This window comes from Sus scrofa, chromosome 10 (assembly GCF_054392235.1).
Source record: "Sus scrofa isolate SSC_HxYL_T2T_F1_AM1 chromosome 10, Sscrofa_HxYL_maternal_Yorkshire_Landrace_v2.0, whole genome shotgun sequence".
Lineage (NCBI taxonomy): Eukaryota > Metazoa > Chordata > Mammalia > Artiodactyla > Suidae > Sus > Sus scrofa.
In genome coordinates this window covers 23759727-23772952 of record NC_139392.1, presented here as the reverse complement: position 1 = coordinate 23772952, position 13226 = coordinate 23759727, and the positions used below count along the sequence as shown (strand labels likewise).

At 41.6% G+C, this 13226-nt stretch overlaps 1 protein-coding gene across 6 annotated transcripts in view; it reads right to left on the bottom strand.

Moving 5' to 3' along the window:
• The window catches only part of NEK7 (NIMA related kinase 7), a 158010-nt gene that overhangs the window by 56032 nt on the left and 88752 nt on the right, over window positions 1-13226 (bottom strand). For all 6 annotated transcript variants that reach the window (XM_005667989.4, XM_021064489.2, XM_084979391.1 and 3 more), the window contains 2 exons: window positions 8878-8940; window positions 7051-7161 (listed from right to left, as the gene is read on the bottom strand). In XM_005667989.4, the coding sequence (XP_005668046.1) occupies window positions 7051-7161; window positions 8878-8940 (174 nt within the window). The remainder of the gene's footprint in view (window positions 1-7050; window positions 7162-8877; window positions 8941-13226) is intronic.

Sequence of the window (13226 nt, the reverse complement as noted above, 5' to 3'; positions counted from 1 at the left end):
ATTCTGATTACTGGGGAAGAAGGAAATATATGATGAAAAATTCTGGATTTCCTTTTATCCTAAAACTCGTCTGGGAAGTATTTCATCTGACCACAGCCTCAGGTATTCCTCTGTCACTAATTAGAGAAATACTGAATATTTCAACTATAAATTACTTAATTGTATTTGTCAGCCCGCTCTAAATCCATTAATTATTTACTTGTAAAAATCTTTGATGCAATGCTATCCAGAGGTTTATTTCTGGAATACAGACCAGGAGCTAAATTTCCTCTTCTACCCCAATTAAGCTGAAGAGTTGAGACAGTGAAACATACTGTTGTGATGCACAGCGATTTATAATATCACTCACTATAGAGAAATAAACCATGTTCCTTACAACTCAAGGATCTACTGCTGTCCTTTACAAAGCATTAAGTCACCATCTTGTTCCTTCATAAAACAAGTTCCCATGATTTTTTCGTCCTGTAGCCTCTTCTATAAAGAATGGCTTATAACAAAATTAGAGTGTTTAGAAAACACTTTTAGAATTTCTTAGGGCAACACCCCCCCTCCCAACCTTCCTGAATCAGGATGCTTTCTCCTGTCATGTCACCTTAGTGACTCCTGGTAGGAGCACAGTAGTGTGAAACAGTGGGAACTGTGTGACATTAAGTCACCACCCACGCCGACTGGGGCCTCCTGGAAGAGGAGGGTGGCAGGGGTGAAGAAAGCTACTTTGATACATACATAGCTCCACTTATTTCCTGAGTGACTATCAGCCAGGTCCTCCCGAGGGAAAGAAGGCACTGTGGCTGCACTCGGCAGGGCTCTGGGTCACACGGGAAATCCAGACATCAGGAAAAGAATCCCACCAACAAATGCACAATCCCATTATGCAGCACGATGTCAGACGAGTGCATCAAAGGTACCCACAGCATAAAGCGGCCTGAGGTCAAAGGCGTCCTGAGAAAGCAAAGCCATGTGTGAGGGGAGGGCTGAGTCCCAGCCCAGCTGGGGGGCAGAGCTCTGGCGGTGGACCTGGGCCCCGAGCATGCGCGGATCACCTCTCTGTGCAGCGCTCAGCTGGGCACTGGGGACATTACTGGGGACGTGAGGACACCCACAAGCGAGGGCTCCTCCTGGGCCAAGGGCGTGCGCTTTCTTAAATCTCTGCACACACCTTTACCTTAACAGGAAGCTCAGGAGGGTTTGCAAGCAGAGGGTTTTGTTTTGTTTTGTTTTCCTTCTCCCTTCTCCTCTCTCTTAGAAACGGATGCAGAAGCAGACTTGCGGGTAGGTCCTGGGAGCTGGGAGGTGAGTTAAAAAGCTCTGGGGGTTCCAGGGAAGAGATGGCAGCCCCTCCCACTGCAGGGAGAGAAAGGGACTGGCCTGGGTGGAAAGAAAGTAAGCAGAACACGCGACAGACTGAAAACAAGGAAAGGGACACAGGATGTCCAGGAAGAGCCCTGGTACCCGCAGCCCCACCTCAGGGTCTGGGCGGGCAGCGGGGAGGCCTCGGTGCCTCGAAGTGGGACGGGGCGGGGCGTCGGAGGCGCTCGGGTTCAAGCAGCTCTGCACTGAAGATGAGAACCTGCATCTCTTTAAGAGGCTGGACAGTAACTGAATCCACAGATACCAAGATCCACTGGGAAAAGAGTAGAAGGCAAAACACAAAAAAAGTCTTCTGAAACTTTCAAAACTCCACCATTAAAGGCCAAGAGAATGAGAATGAATGACTCAGTCAAGAAGAATCAGCTTGAGGGGCGGGGGCAGGAAGAAAACCGGGCCCTGTGGGACTCAGTCAGCAGCAAGGGAGTCCTTTAAGGAGGGGGGTGGGCAAAGCAGAGGCGAACGTGGCTGGAGATCCAGCAGAAGCAGACTGGGCAGGTCCATTGGGCCTACTGGCATAGGGCACTAAGGAGCCACGTCCTGGGGGTCTGAAGCGAGGCAGGAGTGAGTGACTGACTGTGGAGACAAACAGAACACCAGGGGCAGCGGCGGAAGGACAAGCCAGGCCAAGGCGGGGTGATGGGACTGAAATCGGTAGTGCCTCCATTACCTTATTTAGAGAAGCAAGAGCCCACCTCCAAACTCCTTCTGGTCCCTCTTTGATGCCATTTTTTTTCTCCGTGGTACCTAACAACTCCGCATCCTGCACTTGTCTATCCTTCTGTCTCCCCTCTGGAAGCTCATTCTTGGACAAAGCAACGGAGGAATGAAGGGGGTGGGGGTGTGCGAGTGCGTGCCTGTGCATCTAAGGTAACAGCAACCAAGCATGTTCAGATGATGACAAATGGGACAGAAGATGCCTGCAGGCCGGGGAGCAGATAATGACAACCTTAAGGTTTCTGAGCATCGGGGCAGAGAAAGGACTAAGAACACAGGCAGGGGGACAGACAACAATCCCTCTGTCCAACAAGGAGGGAGGCAACAGGAGAGGAGGAGGGAAGAGGCCAGGCAGGCTGGTCTGGCAGGTTAGGCCCTGGGACCACAAGGGCATTCCAGACTGATGACATCTGTTTTCTGTCTAACAGGAGGGACCATGTCATCTCTGAAGAGTGAGGATTTGTGTGATGCGAGGAGGGGAGTGGGGATCGGAGGTCTGAATGGAATACAGAACACCCCAGTACCTGTCAAACAGATGCCATATGTTCAAATAGGCACAAATAATTCACATGCACGTGCATATATCTAAATAAAAGCTGATCAAAATAAAATACATACACGCATACACATATATCGCCCAGACCTCATAAGAACACTAAAAGGCAGGTATTACTAACCCAGTGTCGTAGATAAGGAAACTCTAGCTCAGTCATTAAGGTTAAGCAGCTAAATCCAGGTCACGCAGCATCACAGCATAAAGTCCCTCTGGGGCCCTCAGAAGTTCCCGGTCTAGATCTGGCTGTCCGGTCACAAACTACCCTTCAACCTACCCCACTCCTTCACACAGCCCGTGACAACTCCAGTTACACTGTTCACTGAGTGTCAGTTAAATGCCTCTCCTATTAGACAATGATATTCCAAGAAGGCATAAACCATGCATACGGCACACGGGAAATAAATAGTGATTTTTTTTTTTTTGTAAAGGCTACAAATTGGTATAATTATTTGAGAGGATAATTTCATAACATCTGTTATAATTAAAAATGCACATACTCTATTATTCAACAATATTATTTATACAAATCTATGAAACTGTCTATTAAACAGAGTATGATATTGTTATATAAAAATACATAAGGTTTTACTCTGGAGCTTTCTCTGTGAGAACTAAAAACAATGGAATTAGTCCAAATGTCCATCATTAAAGCAATAATTAGATACACTGCGATATGTCTAAGAATACATATATCAGTACATATATATATATATATGTATACATGTATATTATTTATATATATATATATTTATGGCCACACCTGCAGCACATGGAAGTTCCTGGGCCAGGGACTGAACAGATCCCTGCAGCAACACTGGATCCTCAAACCCAGTACACTGGGCCAGGGACTGAACCCACACACTCCCAGCAACCCAAGGCTCTGCAGTTGGATTCTTAACCCACTGTGCCACAGCTGGCACTCCAGTACAAATGTTTATATTTGTGTGTGTTAAGATACAAAACGAAGTTTAGAAAGTTTTACGTACACAAAGTCAGTGGTTATCTCGGGGGGATGGGAACATGGAGAATAAAGTTAAGGATCAACACCAACTGAGAAAACAAGTGACATTTTATATTAAAAAAAACAAAACAACACTGAGATTACTAAGTCAAACAGAGAGAAAAGCTATAACCATGTATGCTAGTAAAATGCAACAATCCACAATCAGATTAATTCTGTCTGATGAAGGACCAACTAGGAGAGCTCTCACAGGTCACATCCTCTCAAGTTATTACGTTATTCCCTCCCGATGCAACTAGGTACTTGGTCAGGTCTCAGATATCATCTTTCAAAGACATACAGGAGCATAACCAGGATATGAAGACCCTCTACTCATGTGAAACTGCCTGATCAAAGTTTCTACTCTGGACATTGGTAAAACTTTCTGTGATGGCCATTATGCTAAGACTACTGTGAGATCTACACGTTTGGCAGGATGACTTTCAGCCTTCAGAGGAGCACCAAGAGGATCTGGAAAACCAGACCCAGGATGACTTCCATCTCAACTAGGCAAACCGACGGCACCTCTAGCAAAGGGCAGGATTGTTCAAGGCTTATCCAATAAAGCCCCAAGGGCGTAGCTACCAATTCTATCATGGTGAGTTACTACTTACTCACCACCCAAGAGAATTCTGTGCTTCTGAATCTGTCTTACCAGATTCACTGGGTCAGCTGATTTAAAAAAAAACAAAAAACTGTCTTGATAATGTCAACTGATGGCAAGTCTGTTTATATATGAAGTTGAAGTTCATCAGCATAATAAATGCAAGATCACACTGACAAATGTTCCTTCCTCACTGGTCAAAGAAATCTGAATCTGCAGGAGGCAGAGGTAACAGGGTTCTATAGGTCTCTGGTCTTGCATTAGTTTTCTCAAATGGTGAAAGGACGGGATATTCATTCTTCCAAGATAAATGCTTGAGTCTCAGGGGCAAGATTTTGGAACTGAAATTGTCTGTTTCTTTATCTGCCTTCAGCAGGTATTTGCCCAATAAGGACTTGCCCTCTTTCTTTCCAACTGTGAGTAATTAAATAACTCCTATACCCAAAGGTTGAAGCAATTTTAATTTATGTTAGTTGCCTCTCTGGTAAGGATTATTTATAGTTGCGTTTGTATGTGTCATCTTGATAGACAGCTGTCTTGTAAGTTTCCATTTGCGTATTTGCATTTCTTTTTAAAATTAAGACTGCTTTTCTTGGTTAATTAATTTGCAAAGACATCTTTCGTTGGTGGTTAGCTGTTCGTGCTAGCGATGGGAAGTCCCTAAACAGAAGTCGGAGAGCTGATTAGAAGTGAGTCATACTATCACAGGACTTTAAACAAAAATCAACTTGATAGCTTTCTGTGATAGTAAAAAACCTTCCTTTTATGAGGTGTTTTTATAATTTAGAAAGCAATCTCAAAACCGTCTCATCTTACAGATGAGGAAACTGAGTCTAAGAGAAGTTAAGTAACATGAGAGAGTTTAAGTGGTCGATACTGAATTCACATTGGAGAGCAGGGTTCATAATGCCAGGGAATCCACAAATATCTTGATTAGAAAATCTGCAAAGATTATAATGGAATACAAGTTGCATATGCATCAACATATTCATGGGAGAAGATCCAGGGTTTTCATCTGATTGTCCAAAGGAGTTTTATGATACAAAAATCTTTTAAGGGCCACTAGAGGAAAACACATGGATTTTTGCATCAGACAAACTTAGTTCTATTTAATAGTAATGATCCTTATCCTCTCTAAATGTCAAAATTAGCTCCTAGAATCCTAACACTTAACCCTGTTTTTAAAAGCCCCTTAAAATAACTCCATATAGCAGAGATTACTGCTTGTGCTCTAGCATCTGTTTGAGAGACTTGAATAAATAAAGACAATGGCCAGACCACACATAAAAATAGAACTCTGAACCACAATCCTCAGCAAGCTGACCAGAAAGGCAACCTTTCATCTTTAACAAACAGGCTGGGGGGCCAGCCTGCTCTGTCAGGCCTGCAGGAAGCCAGCCTGCTACCTCTAGAGATAAGCTGAACAGCTACCTCTACAACAACTAGCCTTAAATGGCCAGGACTTGAGTAAGAACTGACAGCTTCCCCAACTGTTGTCCCAACTCCCAACTTAGAAAGCCAAGTGGGCACCCTAGCCATCCTGTGAGATGGCCCATTTCTAGCAAGCTCACCAATAGCTGCTTTTAGCCAGTGGCCTCCAATCAGGGCGCACTGGAAGCCTCCCCTTTTTATCCACTACAAGGGTCTCCTTCTCCTCTGCCTGCCTGAGAACCTCCGCCAACACACTGGTGACACTGGCTGACTCCCTGGAGCAAGCTGCTCAGGATTAATGGCCCTTGCTTTTCTCATTTCCTTGATCTTCATTTATATCCACACCCTTCAACTCGGCTTCCAGAGTGACACAAGTTTAGCTGGCACAGGGACAGCCTAATGAAGACTATATATGCCCACCTCCCTTGCAGCTAGACACGTTCCTAAGACTAGATGCTGGCCAAGGGGATGAAGCTGCAAACATGCTATGGCAGCATCTGGGGTGTGCCTTAGATCAGCCAGCAGGTGCCCTTTCTCCTTTCATGCCCACAGCTTGCTCAGCTGAATATAGGTTTGGTCTCTGAGCACCTGAGATCAGAACTGCTTCATTAGCCCCAGAATTTTATGTAACAGAGAAATATCTGTAAAACCAATAATATAGGGATAGCTTCCATCTACACAGCCTTACATATATGTGGGGCATTCTTCTAAATTCTTAGTAAATATTAACTAATAATTTTAAACAACCCTGATAAAGTAGGTTCTATCACTACTTTGTTTTGGAGACAATGCGGCAGGTGGAAGAAGTAAGTTAAGACCAAGGATAAGCAGTTTTCAGGCTACTGTTATTTGAGGGTTTCTACACTTGTAGCTAAACCTAAACCCAATTCATATGCCTTTAGAAAAGGAAGGTAAACAATTTTTACATGGTTGAATCAGGGCTTGATGCGCAGTCTGAAAGCAAGGCCCACTTACTTCTCTGATGACTCCCTCCCGGGAACAGGGACGACGAGGTCAGGCTGCTCAAGAATGTCCCTCTGCCCCCTTGGCCTGATGTCTAGAGATGCAGGATCAAGGGAGATCTATCTGCTCAGGGGAATCAAGCTGCAAAACTGTGACGTCGGCTTACAGAAGACAAGTCTGCGGTCCATTTCCAAGTTGGTACTGCAGAGTTCACACACCGAAGTCGACCTGGTGTCAACTTCACCAAGAAAAACCAGCTTCATAATCATAACCATCATGACTGCCTACCCTCTATTACTTATCGACCGTATGTTAAAGCACTGCATTAAGGTAAATATCTGATATGACTGTATGTTTAACATGAAACAATTAGAAAAAAAATAAATCTTTAGTTTAAAAAAAAACCCTCACCTTTATCATTCTGGATAGATCACCAGCATCTGCTAATTCCAAAACTATGTTTAGTTCATTATCTTCAATGAATGATGCATAATATTTAATTACATTTGGATGGTTGAGTTGCTGAGGAAAAAAAAAACAAAACAGGCATCAAAAAGTTTTCTTACTGTAAATTCCTAAAAGCCACTTAAGAGTTTCATAACTTAAAAATAAACTTAGTTATTACTGCATTTCGTTTTCAAGTTGCAGAAATCTTAATGTGACTATATTTTTCTTCCACCTATGAATTTTGAAACAAGTACTGTAACTATTGAAAGTAAAACTAGACAATTTTATTTCAGTATTCTATGAGAAATAATGGTGTAAACTATGCAGTTAAAATTTTTTTAAGTATTGCTATGTCTGATAAATATATAAGTATATGCATATTTATGAATGATGAATTAAATCAACAATTGTTAAAAACTACACCCTTCAAAATGGTAACTGTCATTTAAGGGCACTCCACGGTAAAAAAAAAAAAATATCCCTTTTAATCTTATCTTGAAGTTAAGTCTGTTACAAGCATAACTCCAGCCAGTGGTAAAAATCTGGCATCTACTGTACTGTATCTAAATATTGCTTCTATATCAAACAATATAAATATTATGAACTATCTATGGGGTTGATTCCTAAAATCATCTTAAGAAAAATTTCACCTTGTAGAAATATGTGCATCAGTCTATGTATATTTACAACCCTTTTATTTGATCTTTTCATTTAATCCTGAAGCAAGCGAACAGGTAAGACAAACAGTTCCTCAAAGACGCTTATTCAAGAATTAGCCCAGAGAGCATACACATGATTTTCTTCTTCTATTTACAGGTTTTCCTCCCACATTTTCTAGGTGATATATTATTTCTGTAACAAAGGTTTACTAAAGCAGTCACTTCATATCCCAGGAAACAGCTACAACTAAAAGAACAGTGGAAAGCACTGTTCATCTAGATCTTACTCTTATCTTTTTGAATAAATCTGATTCACTTCAGGCACAAAGGTGGATGGCATTAAAAAAAAAAAAAAAAAAAAAAGACCAAGTTTTATCTAAAAGTTAAATACAAAAAATAAAAAATAAAAATTAAATACAGGGAGTTCCCTGGTGGCCCAGTGGGTAAGAATCTGGTGTTGTCACTGCTGTGACGCAGATTCAACCCCTGGCCTAGAAATTTCCACATGCCGTGGGTGCTGTTAAAAAAAATTTTTAAATAAAAGTTAAAAATATAACATAAGCCATAGTTTTTCTCAAAGGAAATTTCACTATAATAAATGCAGTGCAAAGATAACTGAAAGTTCAGTCATATTCTTTGAGTGGATGAGAAACTGAAAAGCTAATTCTGACACACTCTTTACATCACTCTTTATAAATATGGAAAAAAGATACAGAAATATTATTTTAAAATGTGAGCCATTTGGATCAATCCACCTTCTATATATATCACATCTTGTGATAATGTTAATATGCATTTATATTACTTAACGTTTAGAATAATGTCTAACTGGGATGGTCAGGAAAATATTTCTTCCATGTTTCGTGTCTACTTTATTTATTTCCCAGTTTGAAATGGGGGGAAAAAAAGCTAATCCTACCAAACGTTCCAATTACATTATTTTACAATGAATCCAAAAGGTAACTGCATCCTTCAATATACGGATTTCAAATCTCTATAATGACATTTGAAATCAGTATGCCAAAAGTTAGGTCTCAAAAATCGTTTTGCTTATAAGTGTGATATTTTAATAAAGTACTTTTACCCACATATTGTTATGTTCAAAAGAGTCAACAGTTTATTTGTTAGTTACCTTAAGAAGATCGATCTCTTTGATACAATCGGCACGTGCTTTGGCGTCCATTAAATCAAATATCTAAAAACAGAATACAGAATTACTTAACAAAATACTCGTGTATGGTTCAAGATACCATGTAAGTCCATTCTAGTACTTCACACATAATTATACACACAGTAAGAAGTATTCTTTCCAATTAGCTTTTAGAGGATATGGGGGGATCTATAGATATTTTATCTCATGTTACCACCAGAGGCTATATTTTTCCTTCCAAAAGCAGTTAGTTTTAAAAATGGGAAAAGAGAACAGCAGATATTTCAAGTCTTAAGTTCAAATGGAACAGAATGGAAGCTGTGATACTGTGATGTATTAACATAATAATAAAGATACTGAACAACATGTGCTAAATATAGCGCATGAACTACCTCATTTAATTCTCACTTAATCCTTAGGAGAGTAAGAATATTAGTATTCCCACTTTACAGATGAAGCAAGGAGGTTTAGAAAGCTAAAAGTTCACACAGCTAATTAAAGGAACAGCCAGAATTCATTCGACAAATTATCCAACTCTAACCTAAGCTCTAAACCATGAATCTGTATGGTCGAATCATGTCTAAAAGGTCTAATGCACGCATTCTTTTTTCTTTTTACTGCCGCACCCTGACATATGGAAGTTCCCAGGCTAGGGGTCGAATCAGAGCTGTAGCTGTCAGCCTACGCCACAGCCACGTAGATCTGAGCCGCGTCTGGATCCTTAACTCACTGAACGGGGCCAGGGATCGAAACTGCAACCTCATGGTTCCTAGTTGGATTCATTTCTGCTGCGCCACTATGGGAACTCCTAACGTTCGCATTCTTAGCAGGGCTGATGTCATTCCAAGGAGGTGAAAAATGGAGAAAAGGGTGACAAAATCCTACTCTTTTTAAGCCCAGATCTACATACAATACATAAACTGAAAACTATTATCTATGGAATTAAAATTTCATGGGGTGGAGTAATTAGGAAATAAAGGATCCTTAGAGGGGTGGTAATAAAGAAAAGGTTAAGATACATTGATCTAATGTAAAAAAAGCCCCCAAAACTAACTAGTACAATCAAAGGGCTGTTTAGTGTGTCTCTGAAAACAAAGAAGTCTCTCAATGTTCCAAATTTGTGAGAAATTAACAATAAATACAAAGGCAGGAGTTCCCGGTCGAGATGCAGAGGAAATGAATCAACTAGGAATCATGAGGTTGTGAGTTCGATCCCTGGCCCCACTCAGTAGGTTAAGGATCCGGCGTGGCCGTGAGCTGTGGCGTAGGTCACAGATACGGCTTGGAATCGATTCAACCCCTATCCCGGGAACCTCCACATGCCACGGGTGTGGCCCTAAAAAGACAAAAATAAATAAATAAATAAATAAATAAATAAATAAATAAATACAAAGGCAATATGCTATTTATTGCAGGAAATATCCCCACAGGTCAATACTCCAAATATAAATGGGGGTAACATGTTCGTGTTCTTGCTTTTCCATCATTCACAAAACTGTGCTGAATGCCAGCTTAATAGGGTTATTGACACAAATAAGGCAGACCTCAGACAGGACCACACAACACTGCACACGATCCAGCAAGTGCCACGGGACAAAGTGATGTGAGCACCTCAAGGGGTTTCCAGCGCTTGATTTACAGGCGCAGGAAGGTACAATACACCTCAGACAGATTTCTTATGGAAGCAAGTGGAAAACTTATTACTTTTTTTTTTTTTTTTTGGTCTTTTTGCCATTTCTTGGGCTGCTCCCGTGGCATATGGAGGTTCCCAGGCTAGGGGTCTAATCAGAGCTGTAGCCGCCAGCCTACACCACAGCCACAGCAACACGGGGATCCGAGCCGCGTCTGCAACCTATATACCACAGCTCACAGCAATGCCAGATCCTTAACCCGCTGAGCAGGGTCAGGGATCGAACCTGCAACCTCATGGTTCCTAGTCGGATTCCTTAACCACTGAGCCACGACGGGAACTCTGGAAAGTCATTACTTAACGGAGCAAACTTCACATTAAGTGATCTCACACAGGAAAGCACAAACCATCCAAAAATACCACAAAAAATGGTGTTGCTACTATACTTCAATTTAACAACAATAACCAACAGTAACATAAACAGGAAATTTTAAACTTGATACTAGTTTCCAGCATGAAATGCACATGCACGCATACACGCACAGACCACTTGTGCTTAAAAATCAACATAAGAGAAATGACTCGTTCTTGCAAATGGTGACTGTGGATGCCATCCTAGGGAACCGCTACTCCCAGGGGATCTGAGATAACTCAAAATGTGGGAAAGTACAAAATTTTAAATGTCTGGGGCCTTTAAGGAATTCTTCAAGAATTTTTTTTTTTTTAAGGAAATAGAGAAAGGATGATACTGGTTCTAGAGATTAAAACGAAAAAAAAAAATTTCACAAACTTGGAGATGTATAAAAATCTCTCAGTAATCAACGTCTCTATGATGGGGGAAAAAAATTAAAGCACAAAGGACTTTGAGTGAGATGAGAATAAGATGTATATGAGAGAGCTTTAGGAAACCTAGACAAAATAGCAAGACAGAAGTATGCCACATACAAATCAATCGCGAATCTTAATTCAACTTACAATTAAACTAATTGAGAATTACAAAAATTCTCAATGTTCAGTATCAAATGTCACTTCTTGAACTTTGAGGAAAGAAGCAATGCTTGTGCATTTAAGACAAAACTAAATTCTGAAGCAAATACACTTAACTGGAAATGCATAAGTATCTTACCTTGCCTTTTCTCTTAGCCACCATGTTAATAAGGCAAAAATAAAAACTGAATCTTTAGATTAAATTATTTCCAGACATAGATTGAAAGCAGTCTGATCCTATGAGCAAGAAAAAGCAACACAAATGGAAAAAAAAAAAAAACTGGATTTTCTAAAAACATTTTTCATAAATTATTTACAGCTTGTATTTAGAAGGCATTTTTCCAGCTCTACCATAGTTGGAGGATGTGTTTGTTTGTTTTTTGCTTTTTAGGGCCACACCTGCAGCATATGGAAGTTCCTAGGCTAGGAGTTGAATAGGAGCTACAGCCACCAGCCTACACCGGCCACAGCTCATGGCAACACTGGATCCTTAACTCACTGAGCGAAGCCAGGGATCGAACCCACATCCTCATGGATACTAGTTGGGTTCTTAACCCACTGAGCCACAACAGGAACTCTAAAAGTTTGAGTTTTTAACTTATTTTATACTTGGTAAGAGCAAAGTTTTTAGCAGTGTTAAGGCAAGTATTAGCGGATACATTCTTGGTATTCTCAAACTGAAAGGATTAACCCTAGAGAGCTTTAAGAGGGGGAAAGAGGCCTTCAAGCAACTTAACAGAAATATCCTCGAAAAGGCATCTATCCATTTTTTAGAAGGAAAAAAGTACTTAAAATGTAGCCCAAAAAGTACTTAAAAATATCTACTAAGAGAGTTTGACAAACCTGGTAAATAAATCTTACATAAATGGACATCTTAACCAAACAGCTCCCAGGCCTCACCAGCTCCACGGCGCCTGCATAAAGCAATGAGCAGCTGGTCCGAAGCTGGCCTGTTTTCCGCGGGACCTCAGTCCGGCTCTCACCCTTGACAGCCCCCGTTCGCCTCGATGTTCTTGCCCCTCAGCCCATGGCCCTCTGGTCCCAGGCCCCGTGGCTCCTGCTGTGAGGGGAGGGGGGGGCCCTGTTCTCCGCTATCACAAGCAATATTTTTCCCATCAGCCTGCAAACTTCTGACTCTCACTCTTGCTGAATGGTAGTCAGAGGCTCTATTTGAAGGGATGGGAGGTAGATGAGGGAGTCAGAAAATCCAGAGCAGAAGGGCTGTGTCTCTCCAGATGGAAGACACAAGCACGCAACAAAATGATCCTCAAGTAATTAAAGCCTCTGCCACCAGCCCCTCCCTGCCTCCACACACAGGCACTGCCAGGGGCGAGGGGTCGGGGTGGGAGGGGGCAGAACAGAGGCCAGGTGAGTGCAGGTGCTCAGCACTGGTGCCAGGAACCTCGCCCCCTTCAGTTCCCCGGCTGGTAATCCAGGTAATCCAGCTTCTGTCAGCCTTCCTCTCCTAATGCACCGACCTGGCTGAGCTGCAAATCAAAAGACAGGCTGTTTCTTTCTCGTGGCTTCCTCGAGGGGCTGGCAAATGATGGTATGGAACTAGATACCTGTTTATGTCGCTAATTAATCCAAGATTATTTAAACCTTTGTTTTCAAGGGGATGCCTCTGAACTCAACAGGCCAGCATACAGTGATCTAACGCTCAGAGCATCAGTAAGCTCTGTCTCTTTACAATTTAAAAGTCTCTAAAAAATAC